Genomic DNA, 12,988 nt, shown 5'->3' on the forward strand with positions numbered 1-12,988 from the left:
TCATGCAACAAAAGTGTTGTAAAATGACGGCATAATTATTCCGATGGGTGTGTAGAAATTTCGGAATTTTTAAGTGAATTTTGTAACTAGAAAAGACATATATTCCGCGTGGCGTATTGAGCAGGTCGGTGGCTAAAAACTGTGACAACATTTGGTACCGATAGACTTAATATTTGACGAGCATTATCAATAGAAAACAATCAGTATTTTTGTACCTATTACGAATTCGCGAAATGCAACACCATAAACTTGCTAACGTGAGTGAAATGGATTATGAATGACTGTGTTAAGACTAGCACGGGCTTGGCAGTGATACTTGTTCACCTAAGTCTCAGAATATATCAATTGAGGACAAAGTTTCAAACCTTTCATTTGTGTGAAAACTTTCTCCCGAAACGTAGATTAGTGACTTCAATTGCAGCCTGGTTCAGGTCGAAGTACAGTAGGTTACACTCGGCTTTCCTACTGATGATCGACTGCTACGGTCGCAGGTTCGAATCCTGCCTCGGGCATGGCTGTGTGTGATGTCCTTAGGTTAGTTAGGTTTAAGTAGTTCTAAGTTCTAGGGGACTGATGACCACAGTAGTTCAGTCCCATAGTGCTCAGAGCCATTTGAACCATTTTGAACTGATGATCTGCTGACACAATGTTCACAAGTAGATGCAGGTTAGTCGTAAAGAGATGGAAAGAACCGCGCCGCTGCACATGGATCAGGAGGAAGTCAAGATACTGGCAAAAGCCACATCCTATTAAGATCTCGTGGTGAAAGAAGCCTTAGAATTACAGTTGGCAGACAACATGCTAAATCGAGACGAGTGTTTCCAGCTCGGCATTCATGGACACCGAAATTTTCAGTTCCGAATAAAATTATTTCTGTTACTAGGCCACGCTATTATAAAACCCCAAAGCAACTAAACTGCTGACGTTTTGACCGACTTACTGCGCTCAGCTTCAGAGCGATTAACTGTTGGAAACTTGTGAATGTTTTCCCCTGTATACATTAGCCGGCCGGAGTGGCCTAGCGGTTCTAGGCGCTTCAGTCTGGAACCGCGCGACCGGTACGGTCTCAGGTTCGATTCCTGCCTCGGGCATGGATGTGTGTGATGTCCTTAGGTTAGTTAGGTTTAAGTAGTTCTAAGTTCTAGGGGACTGATGACCTCAGATGTTAAGTCCCATAGTGCTCAGAGCCATTTGAACCACTTTATAGTCTTCTTCTGCTATGTGATGGCTACCGATGTCACATGTCTGCGATGTAATTGAAAGGTTTGGAGGGAGATTTGCACTGAGGGGAATGGCTGGTACTCTGGTGGCTCTCTTCAGATTCTCCAGTGACGTTCTAGATAGATGACGTCGGGAGCCATCCCATAACTGAAATAGACACTATATACAGATATGGGAAGGAATTTACCAGTACCCAGCTGACAACCGCGCTGAAGAGGACCACAGCAAGTTCGCTGAAACGTCTTCAGTTTAGTAGTTTTATTGTTTTGTCATGACGCTGTCTTACTACGAAGTTACAGAAGTTTCAGTTGTGCGCCCACAGAAATATTAAGTTTCTGAATCTTCACTGCCTAACATTTCGACACACTATCCATTTTAATAAGTATTCACACAATTTGTAAGCTTATTGAACTTCCTGATTTGGTGGTTGCTGTACTCGTATTTTACTCTTAGACCCATTTACCTGTGGCGCTGATGTCCCGACTGCCTCATCTCGGACGCATCTTATTTTACTCCATAGGATGTTAATGAGTCAAATGGATTTAATTCAGTCAGTGAGGTACATGAAAGAGCCGTTACGATAACAGCCAAAATATCGGAGGAAGATATACCAGTGTCCCGGATGCACAACTAAGATACCTCAGTAACGAATCAAACAGCATGCCGAATACAGTAAGCCTACTGGGAGCTTGTAGACAGTTATTTTAGATTTGCCAAGTATTGCTTTCTGATTGTCAGTACGTTAAAGGAAGACGCCTTCGAAATGGTGGGCGTAACAGTCTATACACATAACTGTTGGCTGACAACATAATTTTGGTTCCAGTCGATAACAAAAATATAAACAGGACATAACTGTGCTGTATCTAGTAAGTCCGACTAATTTGAGGGCAGAAAATTGCGCTATACGAAGTGATTTTACACAAATACTACGAGTTTATAAGCGATAGCCTAAGTTAAATTGTTGCTTATTAATTGTTGAATATAGTAACTCAACTTACTTTGGAAAATTGTTTTATGAGGTCTGCTCAGGTTACGATGAAACTGTTTATCTCCCATCTTCCTTAATGATATGGATTGTATAATGACGTAACGTCCCTAGACATTGAGGTCATAGGACGTGGAGAAAAAGTGTTCGAGGAAAACAGCAGTGCTCTTTCACAGTAACCAACTCGCTGTTTGCCTGAACTGCCTCAGGGAAGAGCGGAAGCTTAAAATCTGCAAAGTGTGGGAGTACATTCCTATGCACGAAAACTTTAAAAGACTGACACAGCTGTAAGCACACATTTTGTTGCGGTGTACAAACAGAAACGGGTGGACGAGCGTGCGTGTTTACACGCGCCCACGTCGCTAGGTTGAGCCCAGAGGGGCAGCGTGTATGTCACGGTGTCGCCACTAGGTGGCAGCAACTTTCAGCCTCAGTGGTTGGTGGACACAGTATGGGAAATACCACGCCGGCCAGAGAGAGCAGGTAACGCACGCTCGCATTCGTGGGCTGGGAAAAATCCAAGACGTGCAGCCATTTGTGAAAGACATGGAAAGGGTGCCCACTATGAGTGACTTGAGTTACCATCATAAATATTACATAAGACTAGATTCAGTATAAAAACTTATAAATGCTAGTTACAGCAAAGCTAGTAACATCGTAACAAAAAGGAAGATAGGTGGAGTACATGAGTCAAAATTCGCCATCGACCGTAAAAATAATTGTTAAGTTATTAGAGGTGAAATGGCTTTATGATGAAGATGGAATTTTGAGATATATATGTCAACAACGCCTTCTTCAATTTTCGGAAGCTGTGTGTCACCTGAGATGGATCATGAAGTGTCTTATGACTACCACTGTAGATTATTTTTTGTTGTTGTAAAGATTATATATTTTAAATTGTAGCCATAATACGTGATCCGTGCATAAAAATGTGAAGTTTCGACATAATCATTGATAACACAATGAGATAAAGGCTGCATAGTAATATAAACTTAGGTATTTATGTATTAATGTATGTAATTGTTTTTAGGTATTAGTAACAAAGCAAGCTAATGAAGCGTCTGCGATAGCAAAATCTCAGTTATTGAAGAGCTATTAAATTTAGCAAAATATCAAGAACTTCAATAAAGAACTGAGAAAATTGACATACAAACTGATGTATAACACGCATGTGTAGTAGAGGAAAAATACTTCTTAAGCATGTTGCAAAAGACATAAATATATGAACTTGACTCATCACATTATGAGGGCTTAAAAGCCTGCAGCTATCTAGTAGCAGGTTATCTGGCTCTGAGGACTGGAGGAGACAACAAGTACTTATGAGTGTTGGTTAGATCATGTCTCGGTAGTATCAGACAATTTACCAAGTGTTGTGGTGGTACGCCACATAACGTGATTAAAATGATAGTAAATAACTTCGCAAAATACCACCGAATTACATAAATATCGTATACGAGTTGTGGAGGTACATAAAGAACCACCAAAACTGGAGCCCAAACCGTGTAGCTCGAATCACTTACATAAATATACTTGAACAGATGTGCAAACAACTACATAGCTGTATTTAGTTCTTGGTTAAACTCATAATCTCAAATTAAAACTTGGATCTTAGTGTATATTTTGTGTATGTAGAAATTCCAGGTGGTACATATTTTAATAGTGTGAAAATAAACTGTTTGATGTACTAATCCCATCAGAATCCTACAACCAACCTATCCATTTGTGAAAAGTGGCTGCAGTAACTGATCCTTGGGATACAGCTTCGAAAAAATGCAAATAACCAGAACAATAAACCAAAAACTACAAAAGGTAAGAGTGCAGATACAAGTGCCGCTGGCTGGTGGACAACAAGACATAAATGAGCAGCAGGCCAGGCAGTCTGGACAGTGAAAATTTTTAAATTGTCTACATATTTTAGTGAATTTACATTTGCATATTTTTGCAGTGAAGTCAAAACGATTCATTTACTAAACGCAGTGAATGATAGTGTTCAATTTGACTGTCTGACACCGATAGTTTAGTGCAGTGCATATTTCATACAAATTTGCTTGCTAGTTTTAGTTTAAGGTTATTTAAAGTAAAATGTGCACAAAGGTAATTTCAGATCATAGATCACAAGACAATTTTGCAGTGTTTTTGATAATTAACAATTCAGTATAGGTAAAACTTGCAGTGCAGTTACAGAAATTTCTGTATAGGTATACTAGTTCAGTTCATGTACAGAGTCAAGTTTAGAGTCAATTTGAAAGATTTTTAGTTAATGATAGGCCTACAGAACTAAAGCCAAATTGAATTTACGTGTAAAGTTTTAAATTTTGTCCTTTTTTTTAGTATATTGTGACTAAATTTCACTTAGTGTGTGTGATTTATTTGTTGTGTTTTTGTGTGTGTTTTGTATATAGTGTCAACGAATAAGCATGGGTAGGTTACGTAGGAAGAAACGTATCGAGAGTGAGCCTATATCTGAGACGAAAAGGGACGATAATGTGCACGAGTTCCAAATAACTAGCCCATCGGAGAATACCCATTCGCAAATTACTCAGAAGGTACCAGAACTGGGATCAACATTTCACGAGTTTACTGCTAATACTGAACAAGCTCAAGTGAGCACACATATTCATGAGAATAGTCCAGAATCAAAGACTGATATCACAGCATCGGCTGATGGTGAATCAGTAGCAGCAATTCCTAGTCATGATTTTCTTGCGTTGTTGTTAGCACAATCAGATATCCGGGAGAGACAACACGAGGAAAACGACAGACAAGAACGCATACAAGGCGAACAAGCACTTTTACGTCAGGTAAGGGAAGTGTTACAATCAGAACGTAACGAACGTGAGTAAAAAGAAAAGTTACACACCAAAGCTCTTGAAGAAAGACAAAAGGTTGAAGACCCGGCTAGAGAGAAAAGAGAAGGAGCGTGATGCCTTCCTTGTTCAGAAATTAAACTACCATTTAGAAGAGTGTTCTTGTCTGTCGTTTTCCTCGCGTTGTCTCTCCTGTATATATAATCGTGCTAACAACACCTCAAGAACATCGTCACTAGGAACTGGGTGCTACTGATGTACCATTAGCTGCTTATACATCGCAAGAGATGGATGTGATAAATCAACAAGTTTCGGAACTTGTAGAACAAAACAAAGACGTTCTGGAAAAAATCAGTGAACTTGATGATGGAATAACAAAGCGAGACAATGTTCATGACGTGCTCGAGGATCAACTAACAAGTTATCAGCTGGTCGGTTGGTGACCTCTCACAATACTTAGACCAACACTTTGGCGAGGGTATATCAGAAGCAGTGGGATGCTTGCAAATCAACCCACCCATGACATCACTCGTTGCCGGGAAACAACATATAAATCGGCATTCGCTGCAAGAAAATTACACAAAATACACAAAAAAATTCTCTAACTTTCCAGTGAATATAAGCCGTTATGATAAATTTGTCTGCGAGAGTCCGCCAAGCCAGACTTTTATGGCCATTGTTGCGGCCACGGATTCAGGCGTATTACCAACCTTGCCCAAGTAAGACATTATGAATCGTTGATAAACATAGTTTCAGATATACAATGATGAAAAACGGTTCGGAATTCTGTCATTTTTATAAAAAGTTTTGAAAACGTTTTGCCTCTCTCATGGACAGAGGCAAAAGATTCAGTTTGTCACAATCTTTATAACAGGAGATGCAGTGCTGTGGGCACTAGAAACTCCCAATATGTGCGCCTCGTTTTCTGATTTTGAAAACAAATATCTTGCAAGATTCTGGTCCTGATCTGTACAAGAACGTTTAAGAAAACAGGTCTACAAGCCCGAGATACTGGGATACTGGGATGAACCGATGTTGACAAGAGATGTACTGAGAATTCTTAAAGGAAAACTCGTGCATGTCGCACACACTGACTTAGAACAGTTTATGTGACCACTAGATTCTTTGGATTTAATCCAAGACGATGCACGTCAAAATGAATATGGCAATGTGGGCAGCAATGAGAACAACAATCAGTCACTACAGTCTAATAGTAGCAGCCCCAGAAAGAATTTAGAGAAGAATTATGACTCTTCAAATGGTGAAGAGTGGAAATAAAAGGCTGGTGGAACATAATCAGCAGTTGACTAACAATAATTGGCATCCTAACCATGCAGAAGGAAGTTTTAGAAAGGCGATTCCAAATTATGCTGCTGAAACATTCATTTGGCTTCTGTGTCTCACCATTCATACATTTCCTTAGAAGGTCAGGATGAGTGAAGTGTCTGAAAATAGTTTTAATTGCTGTAATAACAGCAGCAGGAAGAGAATGCTGGTGAGAATAAGATTCTCCAGTTGCCTGAGCCCTATTGTATTTGCATCACGAATTTTCTCCTGATGGACACAATACATGACATGGCTTATCATCAGTAAAGGATTTAGGGAAGAATATGGCCAAAACATCTCTCTTCATTGCTTCCAGGTTTTCTTTACTTCTCGTAATTGCCTGCCCGTTGTATACGTGCTAGATTTCTGTTTCAGTTTTAGTTAACCGACCCTCCCCGGTCAACGATTTTCCATCTTCTAATTTTTTCCTCTCATATCAACAGTTCGTTTTCTCAGCCTTGTTCCTAAACGTTTTTGAACATGGCCTACTCATTCTATTTAGCTAATAATGGCATCTCCATATGGCTCAGAGTTGACAGTCACTAGGTTGACAGTGGGTGACAGGAAAGTGGTTGTGGCACATAAACACACGTGGCAGTAAAATGCTCTTTAAAGGCTCGAAAACAAAAATAAAAATTCAGAAAAATCCATTTCAGAGTACTTAAATAAAACATTAATTATCTAAATACGATGAAAACCGAAAATCGATTTTTTTCGACCTGAACCACAGCGTGGTCCCCTTAAAGGGCGAACTAATATCTGAATCGCAACTGCAGAGTACGGATTATATGGAATTAGTTCAGGCTACCTTTCAGGCTAAAAGTAACGATACTTTAATGGCGGTTGTTCTGGACACTGGTGCCAGAACATCCGTAATAGATGAACAATTGTTCCGTCGTGTGGACAAGATCAGGAAGTGTAGTGGGACGAAATTGAAGCGTCACCCATCCACCAGTGTCAGCCCGGTTTGCAGGTGAATATAAGTTCATTTAGTTTTGTTTATGTACTTTTCTTAATATTTGTAATAGCTGTGAATTACCTAACAGTTTTGTATTTTTTTATGTTTCATGTACGGAGAGGGCGGCGCAACGAACGGAGACAGCATCTTCGCTGCCGCGACCAGAGAGGAAATTGCTGGCCACTATACGTCGCGGGTCGACAGCCAAAGAGCAACGGAAGATCCTGGAACCGTGTTGTTGCGTCGTGCTTCTAAAAATTAAAAATGAATTTTTTTGTACTCTTTTTGTACAACAATGACGTCATAGAGAGCTTAATCTTATTGAAAAGTCAGTCCTAGTTTGTCAACGGTCAAGTTCACATCTGTATGTGTAGGAAGCTAATAAAATAGTGGATGCTACTAAAGTTGAAACACGTGTTCTGAGGATTTATATATGAAGAATTATGTGAACGGATTAATAATATGTTTGACAAGATTATTGAATTCTGACAGCGTTCATCGAAACTTTGAATCTCAAAGGTTTATTCAATGTGTGATGCTGATATTGATTAAATCAAGATAACGTGTGTCAATATAATTTCTGAGGAGAAACAAACGAAATTTAAATCGAAAAAGCTTACGAAAACCAATTGGCCCAAGTGATGTAATTCTTTGCATACGACTCAACTGATGTTTTGCAGTTTCGTTCAAGAACCATTCTATGACAATTTAAAAAGAATATAAATCATTTTGAAGTGGGTTGTAACTGACGTAGGTGACGAAGTCTGCACGTGGTCATATATCAAACGAAAATCGGTTATAAAAAACTTACGTCGTTACACTACACCGTGGCGACCTTAGAAACAGGACTTGTGTGCACCTAAGGCACACAGGTACGAAACAAAACATCAAGAGTCCTTTGGAAGTCAACGCGAGTTTTCGTGGAGCCTTCACCAGCCAGCGGCGACTTCGCGGGTGTGGGCATCTGACGGAGCGCAGCCAAGCAGTACGGTCACGCAGTTGTTCCACTAGAAGGCGCATCTGTTGGGCAGCAGCCGAACGCTGCAAACCCCGACAACCTTTTTTCTCCCTAAACTAATAGGCCCAGTACGTCAGCTGCGGGGCGTTCCTCCGGCTGGTATTAGAGGTGTTGCTGAGGGCTTCGCCTGTCTACGGCGGTGCTGGGCGTGGTTGCAGCCAGTGACGTCTCCGGTGTTCGACTCAGCGTCCTGCTGGTTGCGGAAGCGGGGTCGCAGCATCTCAGCGGCTGCATCGACGGCTGTTACATCTGCAGCCCACAGCAGCACACTGATCATCGAGAACTACAAATTACAATATTAGTGTCCGGTGAGTTTGTTTCAAGTTGGAAGTGGAGTGTTGTACATAGGGAGTGTGCTTCTACAGGATTGTTGATTACAAGTCTGCGTGTGTAACTAGTTAATATTTTACAATAATGTCGGGAAGTGAAATGTCAGACAAAGAGCAGTCTATGTCCGATAGGAGCATGAGATCCCGTTTTAGGACGATCGCTAAATTGAAACAGGAATTAAAACAGTCTAATGAAGAATCTATTGCTAGATTAAAACAGTCTAACGACGAATCTACGGCTAGATTAAGAGAGGAAATGAAACAGGAATTAAAACAGTCTAATGAAGAATCTGTTACTAGATTAAAACAGTCTAACGACGAATCTACGGCTAGGTTAAAAGAGGAACTTAAAGGGGAGCTAACAAAATCGACAGACGGGTTACAGGAACATCTTCATGAAACCAGTCGAGAATTAAGTGATAAAATAGAGGCTTCTAAAGTTGAGATGCAGCAAAAATTAGTAAGACTTAGTAATAAGATTGCGGATAATTGTAAAAGGTCAGAAGAACATATCCAGGAATCGCGTGAGGAAGAAGCTCGCATGCTAAACGATATTACTGACTTAACCGAGAGACTAGATAGTGTCAATATCTTAGTTGTAAATGAAATACAGATAAATAACGATATGTTACGAGATGAATTTTCTATGCAAACAGAAACTGTTCGTAGAGAATTATTGGAATCTATTAAAGAGGTCTCTACCAAACCTGTAGAGATTTCGTCAATAGATAATGTAGAATTAGAGACATTAACTCATCAAGTAGGAAAAGATCATACCGAAATCGAAAACATGAAATTTTTAATTACTGAAATATGCAGTAACCTTGAGACTGCCAAAGATAATAACATTGACGAAGGTACAGAGCGTTCACATCGTGAACACAGTGAAGAATCGATATTAGCAAATCGCGTATCCAATACAGAAATGCGAATGCAGGAAATTACTAAACGGTTATCGGAATTAGATAATAATGAAAACATTTCAAGTAGTAGAAGCAATAACGTAATCAGAGACAACAGTCGCATCGAATTTGCTAGCTCGGACGACAACAATACGAATAAAGAAATCACGGCAAGCCAATCCGATGCAACTCCGTCTCTGCAATCTAAACAAAATCCAACTATTTCTCTCGCAGAATGTTTGGATGATATAACGACAAATTCAAATGTAGCAAGTCGATTTCCTGTATTCAAACCAGGAGGCGAACTTCACCCTATAATCTGTATAAAAGCTTTTCAAACATCATTATCTCCTAAATGGAGTAATGAAAAACGGATTCAATTTGTAATAGGACATTTAGAAGTAGAAGCTGCGGAATGGGCAGTACTGCATAGAACTGAATTTAGGGACTGGGATGATTTCGTTAAGCAGTTTAAACAAAATTATTGGTCAAGAGGAAAACAACAACACTTAACTTTAGAGTTGTTAGACCCTCCTCCATATTCCAAACGCTGGAGAGGTTATAGGAATTATTTCAAATGGCATTTAAACCGTGCTAAATTAATTGAAGAACCAATTATTGAAAGTCATCTAATACGAGTCCTGATTAGTAGGTTACCGTATTACATAAGGGAAAGAAAAGTGTTAATCTACGAATTGTCTATCCAAACGAAAAGATTTGCGAACAGATTGTTGAAAATGCTGAACGGAGAATTAAAAGTTATAATCAACATGCTATAGAACCCTCATTCCAGGTAGGAGATCTTGTGTTAGTACGATCTCATCCCAAAAGTTCTAAGATCGGTAAGGAATGTAGAAAATTCTTCTTTATCTTTGAAGGTCCATATGTTGTACATAAGATTGTACATCCCAAAGCGTTACTTCTTATGGAACCTTCATCAGGTGTAATTAAAGGATTATATAGTGTTGATCAAATGAAAACCTTCATTCCTAAATAAGTTAATATTTAGTATATGTTACACTCGGAAGAGCGTTCATAGTTTATTCATGTGAAGTTTTTCGTGATAGTTGCGTACTATTTTAAAGAATTAAACAGAAAGCTTAAACAAGTGTTCTACAATAATCTACTGGTACTTCGAAAAGAGAAAGATAACCAAAAGGGGGATTAATATGGAAGAAATTTTGCTATTAGGTCAAAAGGAAGTTTGTATATTTTAAATTTACTCGGATAGTAGGAACCAAAGGGGATGGTTAATAATTTTAGGGACCATTGGCGTCCAGAGCTATATGGCTCACGAGAACATAGCAGAGTGCCTTTAATAGAGGTTTGTAATAGTGTTAATATAGAATACACCAGACGGGTCTCTCTCGCTTGTTTCTCCTAAATTAATTGCCATTACCCAACAAGGTGTCCGAAGGTAAAGAAAGCCGCGCCGAGATTCTAAAGAAAGTTTTGCTTGATTTCTTCTTGACCTCAGGCATAGATAGGGCATTAGGGAAAAGAATGACGTAAAGTAAATTGTACTATTAGTTACTGTGAGAAACTTATTAGTAATATACACTTTTGGAAAGAATAACTCTAGTAAGTGAAAAAACTGAAACTAATTTATCACAATTTGAACGCTCTGTCCTAATGTAACAACGTTAAAGAACGTACTAAATTAGTATTTATTAGCAACTATAAAATGAAGAGGAGTAATCTACATATATTCGGTTATGAATTACCATAATAGCACAATTAAGAGTAAATGAGAAATACTCACAACAATATCGTATTAAAATGATTAAATCTATCAAAGAGCAAGGACTCTAGATTACGTAAAATGTGAGGAAAATGTATTAACAGTTAAATATGGTATATAGAATAGGTCTTATTTTCGGTTAAAACCTGACAAACTGAGCTTGTGGGTGGGGTATGTAGTGGGACGAAATTGAAGCGTCACCCGTCCACCAGTGTCAGCCCGGTTTGAAGGTGAATATAAGTTTAATTTAGTTTTGTTTATGTATTTTTCTTCATATTTGTAATAGCTGTGAATTATCTAAAAATTTTGTATTTTTTTATGTTTCATGTACGGAGATGGTGGCGCAACGAACGGAGACAGCATCTTCGCTGCCGCGACCAGAGAGGAAATTGCTGGCCACTATACGTCGCGGGTCGACAGCCAAAGAGCAACAGAAAATCCTGGAACCGAGTTGTTGCGTCGTGCTTCTAAAAATTAAAAAAATTGAGATTACAGAAGCTGCAAATTTTACCAGTGGAAAACTGTTGAGTGGTAAGAATCGTACAAGCTAAGGGGCAGTTAATAAAAACCCAGATACAGGTAGAGCTAATATTGAAAAAAATAAGCATTTATCTGCTCATTCCTCGCTGTACCCAGTATCCTTAGTTTAGAGGCTCTCTGTGAAACGTAGGTGAAAACTGACCTGGCACCAGACACCTGCACCTTAATACACCATGATACGCTGATCGAATTGGTGTTAATCAAGACATGCAACCATGAACTATTGTTGGCACATTAATGTAGACCTCTCTGACAGTCCCACACTAATGGAGGTGAACAATCTCTCAGTAGAGAGTGAAAATGAAATAGAAGAAGCCTGGTTTCAGAAACCATGGAACATTAATCAAAATATCGTCGAAAAGGTAGCCAAATCCACGTATTTGAATGACCAGCGACAAAGTGAACTGACACAGTCGTTTAACCCATTTGCTGATGTATTTACCGAAAGACCTGTAATAATCACAGGGTATGAGTACAATATGCAAGTCTCAGCACATGATACTTTCTGCTGCGCGACCTATTCTATCCCCTGGTAGAAAAAACAGGCGATAGGAGGGAAAATACAGAGTATGTTCAGATGCGAAATCATCGAGGCATCCCTGTCGCCATATAGTAGTCCATTACTACCCATGACTAAACCTGATAGTGCTAGATGCACGAGAAATAAACCACATTATACCTGTGCATACTCGACCAGAGACATAGAGGAGCAGATACAAAAAACTGAAGGGATAGAATATCTTACTAGTCTTGAATTTTAGTCCTGTTATTGGCAGGTTCTCTGAGCACCCGAAATGCGAAAGTATACAGCCTTTGCATCTGCTCAAAAAAGTAAACATCTATGTAGTCGATGTACTGGTAACCATGGAGAGGCAGTCCGAGCACATTGAAATACTCTGGTGCGCTCTGTATAAATTTCAGATGTGCAGAGTTACTGCCAACATAAGCAAAGTGAAATCTGGTTGTGAGGAAATTAAATTCCTGTGTCATATAATTTCACCTGCAGGGATATTACCCATCCGTAAAAAACTTTATGCGATCGAGGAAATGCTGTATCCCACATCCATAAAACAATTAGCGGCTTTCTTAGGGATCGCATCATCTTTTAGGCGATTTGTTTCTCAACAACGAGGACTTACTGAACTTATTAAGGAAAAATAG

General features: G+C 39.2%; 1 protein-coding gene across 1 annotated transcript in view; it reads right to left on the reverse strand.

The window, feature by feature from the left end:
- Positions 1-8,388: 8,388 nt before the first annotated feature.
- LOC124606311 overlaps positions 8,389-12,988 on the reverse strand; it is a 28,949-nt gene continuing 24,349 nt past the window's right edge. Inside the window, exon 2 of the mRNA XM_047138293.1 lies at positions 8,389-8,564. Coding sequence (XP_046994249.1) covers positions 8,389-8,564 — 176 coding nt within the window. The remainder of the gene's footprint in view (positions 8,565-12,988) is intronic.

This window comes from Schistocerca americana, chromosome 3 (assembly GCF_021461395.2).
Source record: "Schistocerca americana isolate TAMUIC-IGC-003095 chromosome 3, iqSchAmer2.1, whole genome shotgun sequence".
NCBI lineage: Eukaryota > Metazoa > Arthropoda > Insecta > Orthoptera > Acrididae > Schistocerca > Schistocerca americana.